Source organism: Sapajus apella, unplaced genomic scaffold (assembly GCF_009761245.1).
Source record: "Sapajus apella isolate SASKATOON/1434 unplaced genomic scaffold, GSC_monkey_1.0 scaffold4, whole genome shotgun sequence".
NCBI lineage: Eukaryota > Metazoa > Chordata > Mammalia > Primates > Cebidae > Sapajus > Sapajus apella.
Window position 1 is genome coordinate 32,077,641 of NW_022436944.1, and position 20,817 is coordinate 32,098,457.

At 45.4% G+C, this 20,817-nt stretch overlaps 1 protein-coding gene and 1 pseudogene across 1 annotated transcript; one reads left to right on the forward strand and one right to left on the reverse strand.

Annotated features, from left to right (window-relative positions):
- The first annotated feature begins 219 nt into the window (after nt 1-219).
- LOC116537905 (basic proline-rich protein-like) lies at nt 220-4,370 on the forward strand. Its single transcript, XM_032260126.1, has 3 exons — nt 220-402; nt 878-1,320; nt 3,917-4,370. The coding sequence occupies exons 1-3, from the start codon at nt 220-222 to the stop codon at nt 4,134-4,136; spliced, it is 846 nt and encodes a 281-aa protein (XP_032116017.1). The 3' UTR covers nt 4,137-4,370.
- A 13,792-nt stretch (nt 4,371-18,162) lies between these two features.
- LOC116541732 lies at nt 18,163-18,815 on the reverse strand (annotated as a pseudogene).
- Between the last annotated feature and the right edge of the window lie 2,002 nt (nt 18,816-20,817).

A 20,817-nucleotide genomic window follows, 5' to 3' on the forward strand; every position in this document is an offset into this window, starting at 1 on the left:
GCAGACTTACACTCTGGGGGCCTGTCGGATCATAGGCTCTTCCTCCACAAGGTTCCCTCTGTCTAAAATACTCTTCCCCCATCTTTTGGTCTTGTTATTCACAATATGCTCCCTAAATGGGCACATTTTGAAATCTGAACCCTGTGCCCCTTGAGGCTGATGATGAAGAGGGGCAGGTCCTATCTCCCCTTTCAGCCACTGGCCAGGCTTTCTCAGAGCATGAGCGCACCCCTGCGGGCTTCCCTCCCGCCGCACCCCTGTCCGGTGCCTCCTGCGAGTGCCCCCTCGGGGCCCTGTCCTCCACCCGGACGGACGGACGTGCCAGAGGCTCGGAGGGGTGGCTCAGAGGGGGCCAGCGTTCTCCAAGGGGAGGAGAACCAAGTTTTGCGCTCAGAGTGCGCAGTGAACACACTGTTCACATTCCTGCGCCGGCCGGAATGCCGGCCTGGGACCAGCCAAAGGCCGCATTCCTCACGCCGCGGCCAGAGCGCAGCCCCGGATCCCGCCCGCCCCGCCCCGCCCCTCCCGGGCGCTCCCCGCAGCTGCCCGCCCCTCCGGGGCCCGGAGCCCGAGCCTGAGCCCGTGCGGGCGCCCCCTGGCGGCTGCCCCACTCCGTGCCCAGCGCGCCTTTTGGGTCTGGGAGTCCCCTCTCGCTCTTCAGCGGGAAGCGTCCGGCCTCCCCACACGGCTGCCTCCATTGCCGCAGCCCCACTCCTCCGTCGTTTTCAGCTTTGTCATTTGCTCCCAATGAAAACAGGTCAAAAGCTTTCACGGCCCCTCAGAGCCTTGGTGACAAAACACCCCGCCCCCGGGCAGCTTCCTCTCCCGGCTTCCCGGTCCCCCCGGGCGCGGCCTTGGCCCTCTCTAACGCCCGCAGCCCTCCGCGCTCCCGCCGCGGCTCCCGGCGCCCGAGGTCGGCTCCCGCGCAGGCGCCTCAGGCCTCGGCCCCGCTGCAGCCTCGGCCCGCTGCAGCCTCGGCCCCGCTGCAGCCTCGGCCCCGCTGCAGCCTCGGCCCTGCCCGCCCGCGCGGCGGCCCTGCGGAGGGCTCAGCGAAGGAAACGCAGCCCGCCCCTGTCCCTGCAGCTCTGGGTCGGAAACTGAGAGAAAATGGGCCAAAGTAGGTCTGCAGGAGTGTCCGCCCGCCCCGCCGGATAAAGCGCCGCTCCCCCGTAGTGAGAATCACGCTCCTGGGGAGAGTCGACGGCCCAAGAAAGTCTACAACCACTGGGCTGGGGGTTTCCACGACGGTGTAGAAACCACTCGGGTCGCACACACCAGCACGCGCACAGCTGAGCCGACGTGGAAACACCACGGGATCAGGTGAGCAAATGGGCTTTTCCCTAGAGCCAGACCACAGGCCTGCGGAAGGACTCGAGGCGCGAGTCTGCGCTGTCCGCTTGCCCAGACTCCCGGCCAGTGTGTGCCCCCCGGGCGGGCACAGCATGGGCTTTCACCCATTCCCCAGCTTGCTGACGGGGAGCTTTCTCAGTGGGAAAGGTGCCACACGGCCTAACAGTGTTTGCGTGGGGAAATTTGCATGTGTATCAGCCCGCAGAGCTGTGGAGGACTCACCCTGTGGATGAAGTGACACCTGGGAACCCAGCAATGCAGAAAGGCATGCCTGGAACTTGCATTGCTCACCATCCTGAGCGTGGTTTGTGCTGCCAGGAAAGGCGGGAAAGCAGAACCCAGGCTCTCATTGGCAGACACCTGGCCTGGAGGAAGGGTGGGGAGTCAGGAGCGCTGCCTGCCAGGCTGAGCCTGATGGCTGACTTGCCTTGCTTGGTTGGTTTCGGAGCTTCTGAGAGCAGGAAAATAAAGTGGCCCCCTTCCTACCTGGCAGGGGTGTTGCCTGCAATATCTGGAGGTGGGCCCAGAGTGACCAGGTGGCAAGTGGCCATGCAGCCCTGATTTGAGGTTGCAGCCCTGGCTCAAGGTTTGTCTGTTCCCTGTGTCACAGAAGATGGACATTCTAGACATTTTTTTTTTTTGAGACGGAGTTTCGCTCTTGTTACCCAGGCTGGAGTGCAATGGCGCGATCTCGGCTCACCGCAACCTCCGCCTCCTGGGTTCAGGCAATTCTCCTGCCTCAGCCTCCTGAGTAGCTGGGACTACAGGCACGCGCCACCATGCCCAGCTAATTTTTTTTTTTTTGTAGCTTTAGTAGAGACGGGGTTTCACCGTGTTGACCAGGATGGTCTTGATCTCTTGACCTCGTGATCCACCCGCCTCGGCCTCCCACAGTGCTGGGATTACAGGCTTGAGCCACCGCGCCCGGCGACATTTTATAATACCCTGGCAGTTCATCCAATGGCAGTGCCACGGCTCTGTCTCAGTGGGGTGTGAGCGTACTTGTGAAGATGACTAAGTCAGACACAAGAGAAACCCCCGTGAGGAGCCTATTCATTTTACAGACACTTACGGAACCCAGCGCCTACCTCCAAGAGACTCACTGTCCCCTGGGGGAAGCAGACGCCTGACCATTTCAGTGCAGAGTGATAATTAACAAGGCAGAAGCAGCCCCAGGGTGCAATCCGAGGACCACAACGGTTGCTGGACCAGCCCAGGGCAGAGCAGGACAGGGTGGGCCTTCTGGAAGGAGCTGCGGTCCAGGGGCAGCAGAGGCAGGGAGGAGGCTCTGCCAAGAGAAGGAACTTTCTGGCCTCTACTCTAGAGCCCCGTGTTTGTGTGTGTATGTGTGACAGAGTCTTCCTCTAACACCCAGCTAGAGGAAGGATAACACAGTGGTGCTATCCTGGCTCACTGCAGCCTCATATGCCCAGGCTCAAGCCATCTTCCTGCTTCAGCCTCCTAGTAACTGGGACTACAGGCGCGAGCTACTTACTGCACCCAGCCTAGAGTCCTTTTTAGTATTCTGCAGCCAACATGCCATTGTGCTGATATTCTGCTAAAGAACCTCCAGGGATTTGGCCAGTCATGTGGTTAGACTGAATAGCATTGAAGCCTTGCATTCTAAGGTCCCTTTCTGAAGATGAGTGGGATTGTGATTTCCCACTGGGCCCAGGTAGGGATCTGGTTTTGGGGATGAATTGGCCTCAGAAATTCAGCCCCTTCTCTTGGAGTTACTTCAATTCAGGGCCCTCCTCACTGAAGTGTCATATCACTCCCCACACTCACGTGTGTCCAGTGTGTGCAGCAGAACTGGGCTGGGAGGGCTTGGTTCCGAGGGAGGACCAGCCCCATCTCCCGTTACCTTTCCTGCATACTCATGAATGGCTGACCTCTTCGGAGCCTCACTTCATCCTTGTGCTGAAAATGAATAAACGACCCCCAGGCCTTCCCTATTCCATAGTAAGAGAAATAAACTCAAATAATAAACTCTTTGAAAGACTAGAGTTTTCAAAAATGTCATTATACAGAATAATGTTTCTCAAAATCCCTAGTTTGTGGGGTGTGGAGGGATGGGCTTGTTGAAAATCCCTTTTCCTGGGCGAGCTCATAGAGTCTGAGCTGGGAGGCCATAAGCAAAACCCAGGACTCTACATGCTTAAATCTTCCAAAGGAATACTGAATACTGATGCTTTGACAAGAAGTTATACAGACAACCTTATGTTTGTTCTCAGGAAGTCCTCTTAGAAAGTTCATTTAACTATCTCAAATCTGTAATCTCAGTACTTTGAGAGGCTGAGGTGGGCAGATCGCTTTAGCCAAGGAGTTCAAGAACAGCCTGGGCAACATAGTGAGACCCCATCTCTATGAAAAATTTAAAAAATTAAAAATCAGCCAGGCATAGTGGCACATGCCTGTAGTCCCAGCTACTTGGGAAGCTGAGGTGGGAAGATCCCTTGAGCCAGGGAGGTCAAGGCTGCAGTGAGCCATGATTGTACCACTGCACTCACAGAGTGAAACCCTGTCTCAGAGAAAGAAAATAAATAAGAATCATCTTTCTGTCAAGATTCAGACAAATGCCATCAGAAAAATCTACCCCTGAAAGGAAGAACTTAAGAAAAGGGATCCAGAAGGAGTCTCCTCCATTGTGCAAGATTGGAAAATGCACACAAAGTCCACACTCGAGGGAGTGCCACAGAACACCACGCAATGGAAGGCTCCAACCCGCTTCCTCCTCCCTTTTCTCTTCCTCCCCTCCTTTCTTTACAAGAATTGGAGACTCATAAAGTAGACCAAAAACAAAAACCACCTGACTTTAAATGCCTCAATTGGAATTGAAACCAAAATCCCCAAGGGTCATAGTTCCAATGCCTAGCCCTTGAGCAATGTCAGCAACAGTCTTCACAAATCCAGCAGCTCAGCCCCTGAGCTCCAAACAAAGAATGGTAAAGATGGGGCCTGGCGCGGTGGCCCACCTCTGTAATCCCAGCACTTTGGAAGGCCGAGGCGTGTGGATCACAAGGTCAAGAGATGGAGGCCATCCTGGCCAACATGGTGAAACCCCATCTCTACTAAAAAAAATACAAAAGTTAGCTGGGCTTGGTGGCGACCTCCTGTAGTCCCAGCTACTCGGGAGGCTGAGGCAGGAGAATCTCTTGAACCCAGGAGGCAGAGGTTGCAGTGAACTGAGATCACACCACTGCACCCCAGCCTGGGCAACAAAGGCAAAACTCCATCTCAAAAAGAAAAAAAAACAAGAATGGTAAAGACAGGAATGCTGAACTGTTGGCTGCAGCATACTCCGGTGGCCTTTTGATCTCTGCCTCCACCTCCAAATAGGGTTTTGCCTGTACCCCGACACACCGTATGCCTGTGCTTCTGTCACTAGCTGTCACTGTACCAAGATACAGTGATTCGTTGTTATTACAGCAAGGTTCATTGTAAGTGATAATAGATATAATTTCCAATAATTTTGACAGATTTAAATTTGGAAGATGGGTACCTTAAAAGGTCTATCTAGAATGTCATTTTTATGTCATGAGGCAGCTAAGAGTTCCCACAAGAAGCGGAAGCAGCAGCTCAGGCATCTTCCTCTGGTTCGAACGTGCAGATACTGATCACTTTATCATCAAATCTTGGATTCTCCATACGAATACTTAGAAGGAATACTTGTCAGTTCCGTGAGGATGACTCTGGTTCAGTTATGTGTTACCTACTTAGGTTTGGTATAGCCGCCATAAATCCCATCCAGCAGGAGCCAGGCCAACTGTGCTGAGGCCTGTTCCTGTCAGGGCACCCCCATTCTTCTCTCAGTTCACCACACATTCTTTGCTGACTCAGGACTATTTGAAATACAAACCAGTGACAGAGCCAGCACCAATCTGAATATAAAACATTACAATTAGCTGGGTGTGGTGGCAGGCATCTGTGGTCCCAGCTACTTGGAAGGCTGAACTGGGAGGATATCTTGAGCCAGGGAGATGGGGGTTGCAGTGAGCCGAGACTGCACCACTGCACTCCTGGTGCGATCAGCCTGGGTGACAGAATAAGATTCTGTCTCAAAAAAAAACCCCAAAAAAACAAAACAGTGAAGTCACATTGTCATTTATTTACTTATTTTACAGACAGAGAGTCCCTATGTTGCCCATGCTGGCCTCAAACTCCTGGGCTCAAGCAATGCTCTCATCTCAGCTTCCCAAGTAGCTGGGACTACAGACCCATGCCACTGCATCAGCTCTTATTTTTAGATTAAAATTATAAATACATACATAAAGGTTCTATTATTTTCTTTCTGTACCCCAACAGATCATCTTACATACCCCAATTTGGAGGCCACTGACCTAAGCAGGGTCCTCTCACCCCGGGAGCCCATCTCTGAGAAGCTTTCTGCTCTCAGAAGGGCCCCAGCAGTTAGCCATTTCCCTGAAAATGAGGTGGCCAGGCCCTACAACTGGAAGAATTTCTGACAGAGCAGAAGAATCACGTGTTCCAATTCAGACTTCTACTTTGGTATCTGCAACTGCCAACCTCCCCATGTTCCCATGCCAAGTTGTGGGGGTGAGGGTGGGCTGAAGACTGTGCTGAAGCAAGGTGAGGTGGGCTCTATTGGGTATGAATTTTGTGGGACCCCCTTGTGTTCCCAAGGCCACACGCTCGGGCTGCATTCCTGAGGTCTGTAGGGGAGTGGCTGCGTTCCTGGCCCAAGCATGGAGAAACAGCGGCCCCTGGTGGTCCTGACAGGTAGTGTCTCAGAACCCCAGCTCCTTCCTCTGTTTGCTGAACTCCCTTTGATGCTCAAGAATGATGGCGTAATTATGTATACAGATATGTGTTGGAAAGGCCTGGGGTCGTATCTGGGCTCATCTGTGTGATCTTAGACAAATTAACTTCTCTGAGTCACAGTATCTTCAGCATTAAAATTGGATAATCAGACCTACTTCTTAGGGTTGTTGCTAGAAGTAACTGAAAAGCAGTAAACAGTGCCCAGCACATAGGAAAGACTTGTGCTGTGATGTTGGTCATGATGCTTGATGTTGTTGCCTGCAGACACTGAAAGGTAACTGGAGCCTATTTCTGGACACAACCCTGGAGAGAGAGTGAGAAGTTGCAGACAGGACCTCTCCTGTTCCTGTGCTAACACACACAGAGGAGCACTGAACATGTCCTGCACAGGTGTGGTGAGTATGAGCCTCTGTGTGTGCAGGTGTGCATGTGTGTGCACAAGCACCTCCCCGCGGAAATGCAGAGACTCTGGAAGGTGCTCAGCATACATCCCAGAGGGGAGGAGTGGTGACAGCAGGGAAAGATTGTCACTTATTCTCCAGGCACATTGCAGAGCTAGACGCTGAGAAAGGATCAGAGTTTATTAATTCATACAGTTACTTATTGATCACCTACTATGTGCAAGGCAAGGTTAACAAAATTTAGCAAACAGCTATCACAAGACATTTGAATAGAGGCAAGTGTTAAACAACAGAGCTAGTCTAGACTGGTGTTCTGGGGACTAAGAATTATATTTCCTGGAGCCACCAGGACAGAATAATTGAAAATGCACAAAGCTAGGCCGGGGCAGAGTAAGGCTTTCTGTGCCCTGGCGGCCTGCGGGAGGTGCACCACCACCCAGCTCTCTGGAACACGCTTGGGTCCACTCAGTCCAGATGAAGCCAGGACAAGGTGTGAGGTGAGGCCTCTGTGATCATCCCTGCTCATCACTAGGCTTCCAACCAACTAAAATGTGGTTCTGTTAAAAGCTAGTAACCCCTGGGTGTCCCCCCATCTTTCTTCTCTCCACCACCCACAGAAAGGAATATGACCGCTTCCTGGGTTTGGTGACGAAGAAAGAGAAGATTTGGTGGCTCAGAAGAGGTACACAAGATCTGCCAACCCCCAGTAGGGCCCTTAGGGGATGATCAGTTCTTCCACAATACAAAGATTTTATGTGTTTGCCCAGATGAACTGAAAGATCAAAATACATGAAACATTTGTTGCTGTGCTTATCAACCACCCCTAAATTACAGACTTCTGACTTATGGATATCCATCCTCACACCCTTGAGAAGTACTCTCACCTCACAGAGCCTATTACTTATATCACTTATTCAACACCTACTATGTGCTGGGCAGGGTTAGCAAAATTAGGGGTGGAGAAGGCTGGGTATTAAGGCCAGGGAAGGGCTTCAGCCCAGTTGAGGCTTCTCCCTTCTCATAATCTCCTTCTCCCGTTGGATTCTTTTTCTCTCCTGTCCATCTTACCCACATTCACCCACTAGGGGGATGGAGGGCTTACCGTTGGCCCACTGCTGTCTTCACCAAGCAGAAAGCATCAATACTCTCTCTGCCTCCAGCACTGCTGTACGAGGTAAATGCAAAATTATTGCTGCTTCAATGTTTCTACTTTCTTGCAAACTTGAAAAACAACACCGCTACTTTGTTTGTTTGAGATAGAGTCTTGTTCTGTCACCCAGGCTGGAGTGCAGTGGCATCATCTCTGCCCACTGCAACCTTCACCTCCCAGGTTCAAGTGATCCTCCTGCCCCAGCCTCCTGAGTAGCCGGGACTACAGGTGTGCACCACCATGCCCTGATAATTTTTGAATTTTTGGTAAAGATTGGGTTTCACCGTGTTGGCCAGGCTGTTCTCAAACTTCTGACCTCAGGCAATTCGTCCGCCTCGGCTTCCCAAAGTGCTAGGATTACAGCCATGAGCCACTGTGCCCATCCCAGTCTTACAACTTTTCTGGAAAGGTCCTGTATAGCTGTTCAGCTTAGGGGTGTGCTGGGGTGGGAGATGGGCTGGGAACCACCCACCACGGACAATGCTATTTCTGTAGAGACATTCTGAGGTCAAACAGCTGATTTCAAAAGCTCCAGCTCCCTAGATCCCTGTGGATCTGTTTTCCCTTTTCCTTGTCAGGAGCCTGGAAACATTCCACCTTTTTCCTGCCTTTCTTGTCTGCTTGACACTCTAATCTGTCTTTCTTTGCTCTGTCAGCCAGTCCGTGGACAAGGGCTCTTCCAAATTCAAAAGTGTTTTTCAGCTCCATTAGGAGGGTTTCGAAGGTACATTAAAAACTAAGCAAAAAATAAAAAATAAGCAATTATTAACGCCAGGAAAAAATAAAAAGAGACATAATCATAATGGACTTTTTGACTCAACCATGAATTCAGCTCACATGTTTATCCAAAAAAGTGACAATTTAACAAAAAGTTGGGGCATAACTATCACAGCAGAATGCAGAGAATGACAGTGGGGACATGGTGGTGGTGTTGTCAATAAATCTTTGTCTTCCATGATAGGCCATCAAAAGATAACATGTAGAGTTGAGAAATATGGCAGTAAATACCAGGAAAATAATAGTTCAAAAGTTTAGGGAGGCTGGGAATGGTGGCTCACCCCTGTAATCCCAGCACTTTGGGAGGCTGAGGTGATTGGATTACCTGAGGTCGGAGTTTGAGACCAGTCTGGCCAACATGGTAAAATCCCGTCTCTACAAAAAATACAAAAATTAGCCAGGCATAGTGGCGCATGCCTGTGGTCCCAGCTACTCATGAGGTTGAGGCAGGAGAATCACTTGAACTCAGGAGGCAGAAGTGCAGTGAGCCGAGATCATACCACTGCACTCTGGCCTGGGCAACAGAGCAAGACTCTGTCTCTAAAAAAAAAAAAAAAAAAGTTTAGGGGGAGGATTAGGAGTAAAAAATTGTGGGACAGTGCTATTTTTACTATAAACTATATAAGTTATATTTTGCTTATAAAACAATCCTCATATACTACTTTGATTTTCAAAAATAATAATCTAGAATTTTTTTTTTTTTTTTTGAGACGGAATTTCACTCATGTTACCCAGGCTGGAGTGCAATGGCGCGATCTCGGCTCACCGCAACCTCCGCCTCCTGGGTTCAGGCAATTCTCCTGCCCCAGCCCCGTGAGTAGCTGGGATTACAGCCACGCACCACCATGCCCAGCTAATTTTTTGTATTTTTAGTAGAGACGGGGTTTCACCATGTTGACCAGGATGGTCTCGATCTCTTGACCTCGTGATCCACCCGCCTCGGCCTCCGAAAGTGCTGGGATTACAGGCTTGAGCCACTGCGCCCGGCCCTAATCTAGAATTTTTTAAAAGAAAGCTGAATGTCTGGGAGATAATGTTGAAAAACATCTCCTTTAGGGCAGAGTGTAAAGACTGACAGATGGAAAACATAGGATAAAATAAAAATAACATGAAGATAACTCCAGACCCAGATGTCTGGATCCAGGAAAGAGGCAGAGAAGACAGAGGGAAGGAGACAAATTGAGGAAGTAACCAAAAGACATTTTCCTGAGGCAAAGAGAGGCGCAGATGATCCGAGAAAAGGATCCATTGAAGGTGAGAATATGAATAGAGAAGTCAAGAAAAACACACAAACAAATAATAACACTAATGGCCAATAAACATAGGGAACAATGTAAGCCACACACACAACTAAAAAAAAAATGCATATTAAAACACCAATGTTTTCACCTATCCAGATGGGCACAACTTTGAAACCTTGAAAATACCCATGATTAATAAGTAAGTGGGGAGTCAGCACTTTGATTAATCTGCTATTGAGAATGCAATGGTGCCGAGTTTGTGCAAGGCAAATTGGCAAGAAAAAAAAATCGGAATTTAAAATGCCCTTTCTCTTTATTCCAGAACTGTCACTATTAGGAATTTATCCCTTGCATAAACTCATTAAAGTATGTCAAGATATCTGTCATTGATAGCAGCAGGAGGCAGGCAAGTGCCTAGACAGATAGGGATGGGTCTCCAGTGAAACCCCACTTCCAAGCCAAAGACAGTTTAAAGCCTGAAAGTCAAGCTACAAGTCAAATCCACAGACCAGATTGAGAATCTGTCTTTTTGTTTGACATGCTTTCCTGATTGATCCCCACCCTTCGCCTATTTGACATATACCTACCCTTTCCTAATTGGTTTTCTACACTGTTGTGCCCATTTTTGAGTGATATCTTTGCTTTAACCTTTTTTACATACTCACAAACCAATCAGCACACAATCCCCATTCTGAGTCCAGAAAAAGCCCTGGACCCAGCCACATGGGGAGAGAAATCACCCAAATGCGGGGTGGTGGACTACCTGCTACGTCACCTCTCTGCTGAGAGCTGTTCTGTTGCTCGATAAATTTCTTCTCCACCCATTCTCACCCTTCAATTGTCAGCATATCCTAATTCCTCTTGGACATAGGACGAGAGGTTGGGAACCGCCGAACATGGATACAAGCTATAACACAGGTAGACCAAGTAGGCGGGGCACCCCCAGTGGCAGGCCTGAAGCCTGAGTGAGGGCCAGACAGGGGCTGGAGGCTAGGGGTATATTGCCAGCTGTGGAGGTCCCTGATTGGCAGTGGCTGAGAAAAATTCTGCATCATAATCATTCAAAGATGTTTCCTACAGCATTGTTTGTTGGCATATTTTGAAATGTCCATCCACAAGGTTCTAGTTAGGTCCATTTTGGTTCATGCATAGAGTGGAATGAGGGAAACATGACTGTGTGTGCTGACTCCTAGAGCTCTCCAGGAGATGGTAAGTTCATGTGATGTGTACATTTATAAAATTGAACATTATATACCAGTATAAGCATTTTTTCCTGAGTGATACCCAAAGAACCAGCAAGGATGGTGATCTTCAGGGACAGGAATTGAGCTGTACTTTTCATTTTATACTGCGTGGAACTGTTTTACTCTTTGCATGATACTGTATTATTTTATGCTTAATTTTTTTTTCTTTTTCTTTTTCTTTCTTTCTTTCTTTCTTTTTTTTTTTTTTTTTTTTTTGAGACAGAGTTTTGCTCTTGTTTCCCAGGCTGGAGTGCAAAGGTGCAATCTTGGCTCACAGCAACCTCTGCCTCCCAGGTTCAAGCGATTCTCTTGCCTCAGCCTCCCTAGTAGCTGGGATTATAGGTACCTACCACCACGCCTAGCTGATTTTTTGTGTTTTTAGTAGAGATGGGGTTTCACTATGTTGGGCAGGCTGGTCTTGAACTCCTGACTTCAGGTGATCCACCGACCTTGGCCTCCCAAAGTGCTGGGATTACAGGCTTGAGCCACTGTGCCCGGCTATGCTTAATTTTTTAAATTAAGGGTCTTGTTCTGTTGCCTAGGCTGGAGTGCAGTGGCACAATCTTGTCTCACTGCAGCCTTGACCTCCCTGGCTCAGCCTCAGCCTCCCTAGTAGCTGGGACCACAGGCGTGCACCACCATGCCCAGCTAGTTTTTGTTTATTTTTTGTAGAGATGGGGGCCTCCCTATGTTGCCCAGGCTGGTCTCAAACTCCTGGGCTCAAGCAATCCTCCTACCTTAGCCTCCCAAAGTGCTGGGATTGCGGGCATGAACCAGCGCACCTGGCTTATTTTATGCTTTAAAAGCGTCAGTTGAAGTTATCTGGCCGGTGGTAATGTGAGCCATTTTTGTTTGCTTGGCAACATTTTTTGGTAATAAGCCAAATAAGTATTTTGTTTTGTTTGTGTGTTGTTTTAAGGGACCCACTGAGGGCAATAAGGATGAGTAAAGAAATATCACATTTAAATACACTTGGGCAAAATTTCAGAACTTAAAGGATAAAGAGAAAATCATATAAGCTTCCAGAAAGAAAAAAAACAGGTACATATAAAGAAATGAGTTTCAGCTTGACATCAGATTTCACACCAATTAGATGCTATGAGACAAAGACAGTATCTTCCAAGTTTTGAAAGAAAATTAATTTGAATCTGGAAATCCATAGCCAGACAAGTTACCACCCAAAGTGAAAAAATAAAGACATTTTCTGAAATTCAGGGAGTCAGAAAATTTACTACTTATGCCCTGCATATGAAGAAATTACTCAAGAAGATGTCTCACTAAAACCAAATAATTCCAAAAAGAGTAAGTAATACTGTTAAGAAATAGAATCTTGGCCGGGTGCAGTGGCTCACGCCTGTAATCCCAGCACTTTGGGAGGCCAAGGCCGGGAAATCACAAGGTCAGGAGATCAAGACCATCCTGGCCAAGGTGGTGAAACCCCGTCTCTACTAAAAATACAAAAATTAGCTGGTCGTGGTGGCAGACACCTGTAATACCAGCTACTCGGGAGGCTGAGGCAGGAGAATAGCTTGAATCAGGGAGTCGGAGGTTGCAGTGAGCCGAGATCGCACCACTGCACACTCCAGCCTGGCAATAGAGCAAGACTCTGTCTCAGAAAAAAAAAAAAAAAAAAAAAAGGAAAAATACAATTTGAGTGTGAGAAGAAATATAAACCTGGAACAAAATAAGCTAGTTTATTAGTTTACATTTTGATACATGGGACATTCTCCTTTGGTCTGCAGATACTTAATAACAGAAGGTCATTTTCTTCTTCAGAGCTGCAGTCATGCTACTTGATCCTGCAGCAAATCATTATACAATATAACATCATAGCTGCAGGTTACAATAATGTCATTTATATGACCAATCTGTAGACAATCATAACAAAATGAACAGAACAGAATGTAAATATTATCAACATTGAGAAAGTAAATGGAAAAATAGTGCTGACATCCAGGGAGCTACATTCTCTAAATTCATTTAGCTGCCATTAGTATAGCTGCTTCTCAACTTTTGATGGGGTTAACATCCTGATAGACCTATCCCAAACTGAAAATACTGTCAGTCAGAAAGTGTTGAATACACTGAACCTGCCAAACATCGTAGCTCAGCCTATCTTAAACGTGCTCAGATTCCTTACGTTAGCCCGCAGTTGGGCACACAGAACACTGTAGAGTATCAGTTGTTTACCCTCCTGACCACATGGCTGACTGGGAGCTGCCCAGCATGGCAAGAGAGTATTATACAACATATTGCTAACCCTGGAAAAGATCAAAATTCAAAATCCAAAGTATGATTTCTACTGCATACATATCACTTTGACACCATATAAAGTTGAAAAATGGTAAGTTAGAACAACTGTAAGTTGGAGACCATCCATACGCACATCAAAATCCAAGCCTGGTTGATTAGATTTTAGGGTTCCATTCAATGCAGAATTGAGAAGAACTCAGGCCCTGATGTAAAGGATCTGGCTCTAGTGAAGCATGGGAGCTGTGTCTTACTGCCCCTTACAGCTGAGTGTCTTCATCACTTCCCAATCGTTCCTACTATGGTTAATTTCAAGCTAACAACATGATGTTAGCTCGAAACAACATGCTGTTGTTAGCTTGAAATTAGCCATACTCAGAACATTTACACAATATATACATCAGGGCTTTTTGTTTTTCCTCTCATAGAGGAGCCAGTTGTTCAATGCTTGCCAGCATGGTCCTGGGAAAGTCAAACCTGAATAATTGAAAAAGAGTGTGGAGATGGAGGTTGTGGAAGCTGGTGATGAGACCCTCAGGGCCCGATGGGTTGTGGAGAAGCTAGCGGCATTCTTAGAAGGGGAAATCTGCTAAGACAGGAGTCAGCAAACTGTATCTTAAAGGGCCAAACAGTAAATATCTCACAACTACCCAATTCTGCTGTTACAGCTCAAAAGCAGCCACATACAATACTAAATGAAGGCACATGACTGTGTTTCAGTAACACTTTTATCTACAACATTTCTGGCTCCCCATGGCCTCCACGTGGTGTAGAGGATCCAGAATTTCCTGTCCTATGCAAGGGGACACAAAGGTGATTTATCAGATAGGTGTAAGTTTGGTTTTACAGTAGCCTAAAAACATACAGTTTAATAGTGGCTTGGAACATAACACATAGATTTATTTTCTCATGTAAAATCCTGGAGGCGGCCCATCCAGGGCTGGTAAAGTGTGAGAGACCCTTGCGTGTCTGAGCTTTCCTCTCCTCCATTCCTAAGTGTGGCCCTTGTCCACATGGTCCAAGCTGGCCCCTTGGGGTGCTGCCGTTATGTCCACCACATCCAGCCCCCAGGAAGAGGTAAGCAGAGGAGGTCATCCCTTCTCCACCTCTTAGTAAAGACCCTTCCCAGAAACTGTACACACGTATCTGCTTATACTCCATTGGTTAAAACTTAGTCAGCTGACAGTACCCAGCTGGAAAAGAAGTGGTGATGTGTAGTCTTCAGCTACAAATTGGGTGTTAATTGGAGGGAAAGATACCAAAGGATAACTGTCTCAGTTGCTGAGAGGGTCTGTGGAGCGGCGGAGTCCCAGGGATGGCCAGGAGTGCCAATTGGCTGCTCCAGCTGGGGATCCACCGCACGGGGCCAGCTTCATAGACCTGCCCAATTGCATAGGCCCCATGCTCAGAAGGGCCCACATTTGATTTTAGTAAAATTCCTACTAATCATATAAAATTTTAATTGTTCTTTAGTTAGAATGGCATTAAATAGGCCAGGCGCAGTGGCTCACACCTGTAATCCCAGCACTTTGGGAGGCTGAGGTGGGAAGATCACAAGGTCAGGAGTTTGAGACCAGCCTGACCAACATGGTGAAACCCCGTCTCTATTAAAAATACAAAAAATTAGCCAGGCATGGTGGCACACACCTGTAATCCCAGCTACTTAGGAGGCTGAGGCAGGAGAATCACTTGAACCCAGGAGGCGGAGGTTGCAGTGAGCCCAGATTGTGCCATTGCACTCCAGCCTGGGCAACAGAGCAAGACTCCATCTCAAAAAAAAAAAAAAAAAAAGACATTAAATAGCAAATAGACAACACCACAAAAGACCAGGTGTGGTGGCTCATGCCTGTAATCCTAGCACTTTGGGAGGCCAAGGTAGGTGGATCACTTGAGGTTAGGAGTTCGAGACCAGCCTGGCCAAGGTGGTGAAACCCCGTATCTTTGAAAAATACAAAAATTAGCCAGGTACGGTGGTGGGCACTTGTAATCCCAGCTACTTGGGAGGCTGAAGCAGGAGAATCACTTGAATCCAGGAGGAGGTGGAGGTTGTAGTGAACCCAGATTGTGCCACTGCACTCCAGCCTCCAGGAGGCAACAGAGCAAGACTCCATCTCAACAACAAAAAAGGAAAACACCACAACAAATGAAGAGAGGAACACCAGAAGAAAGGAAAATGTTTTATATTTTAGGATCTTTTTTCCTGCCTTTTGAACGAGGGATTCTTCATTTTTATTATTTTGCATAGGGCCCTGCAAATGATGTAGCCAGCTTGACAGCACATTATCCCAGGATGCCTCATGGAGCAGTCATACCTCCCAGGTCCACTGCCAGGAACAGATGCCCCTCTCTTCAGTGAGCACAGCAAAGGGCCAGAGGACCCAGGTATATGAAGACCCCTTCACCACCACCCAACTTCAGGGATATAGTAAGGGCCATCCTTTACCTAGATACACAGAAGGCATCTTGGGGAGAAGAAAGGAGATCAGACAGAGCTCAGAAATATAGAGCTTGGAGACACTGAATTTTTCTAAGAGTCTATGGAAAGCAGCCACACGAGGGAGTTCAATTCCAAGACTGCAAGGAGAAAAGACATGTCTATTGTTCAAGACACTCGGCTTCCCCACTACACAGTAGTATGAGGCTGGTAAAAAAGATCCTATTCTTCCTTGCAGATCTGAATGGGGCATGCACATTGCACACCTGCTATTCTTGGATCCAAAGCACTTTCTATCTGAAATACCATTCTTCCTGTTCCTGCCCTCATATCATCTCTACTCCTATAACCCTTGGACATATGGCTAACTTTTCATGTTTCTACACTTAGTTCAGGCTCTCCTCTCCCAGGAGGCCTTCCCTGACACCCCCACTTTCACTCTCCCCTCCTCTGAGCACTCACTCCAACTTGCACACAGCCAGTTTCAGAGGAGCAGTCTGAGTGACAGCAGGCATTACATAGGCCATGGGGTCATAGGCCTGGAGTGGAGCTCTTTCTGCTTCACATTTATTCCTGGAGCCCATTCTCCATGTGGAAAATGGGGGCAATAATGCCAGCCTCACCTACCTTATAAAATGTTTTAAAATTTTGTTTTTGAGTAAGTACTATACATACACAGTTCATAATTCTATGGATATATCAGGGTACACAGTGAAAAATAGCTCTCCTTCTCTCTTCCCTCCTCCAGGCTTCCAACTGCCTTCCCTGAAGACAATCCCTGTTACAAGTTTCTTTGCCTTTCTTTCTTCATAGATACTCCATGTGTTTTAAAGCAAATAGATTTTATATCAACACCTATGTAGTATTCCAGAAGAGAATGGATAACCTTAATCTAACCATGAGGAAGTATCAGAGAAACCCAAAATGAGGACTATTCTTTTTTTAAAGCATGTATTGGGGGGATAGTGGCATTATCTGAAAGCATCAGTAATCAATATCACAAAAGGCAAGAAAGGTTATGGATGTGTTCTAGAATTAGTGGAAATGGTAGATTAAAGTATTCCATCCATGTTAAATTTACCAAAGTTGAAGGGGCATATACATAAAATTTTACACAAGTTCATAAGTCTACTCTGGTTGTATTAGGACTATTCTTTTTTTTGTTTTGTTTTGTTTTGTTTTTGTCTTTTTTTTTTTTTAAATACATACTGACTTATTTAGAGGTAAAGAGCCCTGATATATACAACTTACCCTTATGTAGTTCAAGAAAAAAAGTGTGTGTGTGTGTGTGTGTTGTGTGTGTGTGTATGTGTGTGTGTGTGTACATTGGAAGAGGAAGAAGGACACAAAAGAGAAACAAATGGGGCAAAATGTTAACAGTAGGTGAATCTGGACAAAGGGTTTAATGAGTATTCTTGAACTACTTTTATTTTTGCAAGTTATGTTTAACTTTGAGATTACTTCCAGGAAAAAAAGAGTTAATCTTTGTTATTCACAGATTCTGCATTTGCAAATTCACCTAATCACTAAACTTTATTTGTAACCCCAAAACCAGTACTCACAGCCATTTGCAGACATGTGTAGAGCTGGAAAAATCTTTGAGTCACCCAATGTACATGGTACCAACTGAAGTCAAATCAGGCAATTCTCTGCTTTCTTGGTTTGGCTCTCACACTATAAACTACTGTCCTTTCTGTGGTCTCTTTAGCACATTTTTCACATTTTTGTACTTTTTATTGATTACTTTTCTGTTTAAAATGGTCCCCAAGCATAGTGCTGAAATTTTGTCTACCATTTCTAAGCACAAGAAAGCTGTGATATGCCTTAGGAGAAAATGTATGTGTTAGATGACCTTCATTCAGGTATGAGTTATGGTGCTGTTGGCAATGAGTTCAAACATATTGTCAATGAATCAACAATATGTTTTAATATTTATTAAGTGAATAATATATATTAAATGTATTGGATCAGTAATACACACATTAAACATGGTGATGTATTGATGGGTTTACAAAAGTGTTGTGACCAGAGGGTCATAGAAACATAACCCTGTATTTCTCTCAGGAGATGTTTCAGTATTCACTAATTCAGTGTTCTGAGCAGCTCTTAGCCTATAACTACTGCAAATAATGAGAATTGGGTATTTATATACATGCATTTCCTGTACAAATGATAGTATATAGTACACACTGTTCTGTACCTTATATTTTTAAAACAATATTTCTTTTTTTTTTTTTTTGAGACGGAGTTTCACTCATGTTACCCAGGCTGGAGTGCAATGGCGCGATCTCGGCTCACCGCAACCTCCGCCTCCTGGGTTCAGGCAATTCCCCTGCCTCAGCCTCCTGAGTAGCTGGGATTACAGGCACGCACCACCATGCCCAGCTAATGTTTTTTGTATTTTTAGTAGAGACGGGGTTTCACCATGTTGACCAGGATGGTCTCGATCTCTTGACCTCGTGATCCACCCGCCTCGGCCTCCCAAAATGCTGGGATTACAGGCTTGAGCCACTGCACCCGGCCTTTTTTTTTTAAGTTTTTAGTTTATTAAGCTTCTCGTGAAAAATCCACAACGGCCATAGATAACATCATTGCAGCACCTTCACTCCTTCGGCTGTGATCCAATCTCCAGCTCACTTTTTGCCCATGCCAACATTGGCCTTTGCAGTCCCCCTGACTTTCTTCATTCTGTTCTTGCGTTCCTTTCATTGCTTTCTTGAGATCTTTTTCTTCTCATACAGGCCATGTCTTGCAAGTCTATGTTTGGGTTCATTTTTCTTTACATAATCCAGGGAATCATAAATCATGCCAAAGCCAGTTGTCTTGCCACCACCAAAATGAGTTCTGAATCCAAATACAAAGATGACATCCAGTGTGGTCTTGTACATTTTGGCTAGTTTTTCCCAAATTTCTGTCTTAGGCACTGTTGCCTTCCCGGGGTGAAGGGCATCAATGACCATTTGTTTTCTCTGAAGCAGTCGGTTGGTCATGAACTTTCTAGTGTGGATAGTTACTGTGTCGTTCATGACGGCGGCCTATCCTTACACAGCCGGGGTGGAAAAGAGCTGAAACAATATTTCTTAGAGATCATGCTATTAGGTTATATTTGTTCTTTTGAACAGATACCTGGTATTCCCCATATGGGTGTAGTCTAATTGGTCTAATCAGTCCTCTAGTGATAGACACTTGGGCTTTCTGTTTTTGTTTTTATTTTTTTAATTGCATATTAGCAAGGTCATTTTTCTATTTTCATTTGGTTATAATTTTTTGGGACATATATACAGACATATATATATATATATTTACATATATATATATCATTTTTTCTTTATCCATTCATCTATTCATGGACACTTAGATTGCTTCCAAATTTTGCCTGTAGTGAATAGTGCTGCAGTAAACATGGGAGTACAGATATCTCTCCAGCATACTGATTTATTTCCTTTGAATATATACCCAGTAGGGGGATTGCTGGATCAGATAGTAGTTATATTTGGAAGATTTGAGGAACCTCCATACTGTTTTCCATAATGGCTACCCTAATTTACATTCCCACCATCCATGAACAAGTGTTCCCTTTACTCCGCATCCTCCCCAACCCTTGTTATCTTTTGTCCTTTTGATCATAGCCAGTGATATCTCATTGTGGTTTTAATTTGCATTTCTCTGATGATTAGTGATGTTGAGCACCTTTTTTCATATACATGTTGCCCATTTGTATGTCTTCTTTTGAGAAATGTCTATTCAAATCCTTTGCTTGTTTGTTTTCTCACTGCGTTATTTGAGTTCCTTATATATTTTGAATATTAACCTCTTATTAGATGTATGTTTTGCAAATATTGTCTCCAGTTCTGCGGATTGTTTCTTCACTCTGCTGGCTGTTTCCTTGGCTGTGCAGAGGCTTTTTAGTTTGATGTATTCCCGTGTGTCTATTCCTGCTGTCATTGCCTATGCTTTGGCGTTATATCCAAAAAATTATTGCCCAGACCAACATCATAGATCTCCTACTCCATGTTTTCTTCAGTAGTTTTACTGTTTCAGGTCCTACATTTAAATCTTTAATCTATTTTGAGTTGATTTTTGCATATGGTGTGAGATAAGAGTCTAATTGCATTCTTCTCCTTGTGGATACGCAGTTGCCCCAGCACTATTTACTAAAAAGACTGTCCTTTCCTCATTATTTGATCTTTGTCAAAAATCAATTGATCATAAATGTGTAGATTTGTTTCTGAGCTCTCCAATCTGTTTCATTAGTCTATGTGTCTGTTCACATGCCAATACCATGCTGTTTTGATTACTATAGCTTTGTAGAATATTTTGAAGTCAGATAGTGTAATGCTTCCAGCCTTGTTCTTTTAGCTCAGGATTGCTTTGGCTATTTGGGGTCTTTTGTGGTTCTACACAAATTTTAGAAATTTTTTTTCCTAGTTCTGTGAAAAATGTCATTGGAATTTTTGTAGGGATTGCATTGAATCTATAGATCATTTTGGACATTTTAACAATATTAATTCTTCCAATCCATGAAGACAAGATATCTTTCCATTTATTTGTGCCTTCAATTTCTTTCACTGTTTTATAGTTTTCAGTGTACAAGTGTTTTATCTCCTTGTTTAAATTGATTTCTAAATATTTTTGTACCTACTGTAAATGAGATTTCTTGATTTTTTTGAATAGTTTGTTAGTGTACTAAAATACTACTATTTTCATATGTTGCTTTTATATCCTGCAACTTTACTGAACTTAGTTATTATTTCTAACAGTTTTTTGGTGGAATCATTAGGATTTTTTATATAAGACATTTGGATTTTATCCTTTCAAAATGTATATCTGATCCTGTCATTGTCTTAAAGTATTTCCATAGCATCCCCTTGCACAGGGGATAAAAATTAAAATCCTTAATATGACCTGCCAGACACTCTCACATAGCTTTCTTGCATCTACCTGTGTCCCTTCTGTTCCCCACTCATCCCCTGGCATCATCTACCCTCCCTCCTGCCGCCAGACATTTGCACAAGCTTTCCTTCTGGAACATCTTCCTCATCCTTCACCCTTAACCTGGTTTATTCTTTCTTCCAACCTTGACTTCACAGTTCATCTTTTGGTCGCTAGTGTATTGGCCTAATGTAGAACCTGCTATATAAAAGGTGCTCAATACATTTTTGCTAAACAATTGAATGCATGAGGCAGG

What these genes read in the sequence shown, in the direction of transcription:
- LOC116537905 (XM_032260126.1), top strand. Translation starts at nt 220, where the DNA reads ATGAGCGCACCCCTGCGGGCTTCCCTCCCGCCGCACCCCTGTCCGGTG. An exon ending in TTTTGCGCTCAGAGTGCGCA is followed by an intron (nt 403 to 877) that starts GTGAACACACTG and finishes TAACGCCCGCAG; the next exon opens with CCCTCCGCGCTCCCGCCGCG. An exon ending in TGGAAACACCACGGGATCAG is followed by an intron (nt 1,321 to 3,916) that starts GTGAGCAAATGG and finishes CTTTCTGTCAAG; the next exon opens with ATTCAGACAAATGCCATCAG.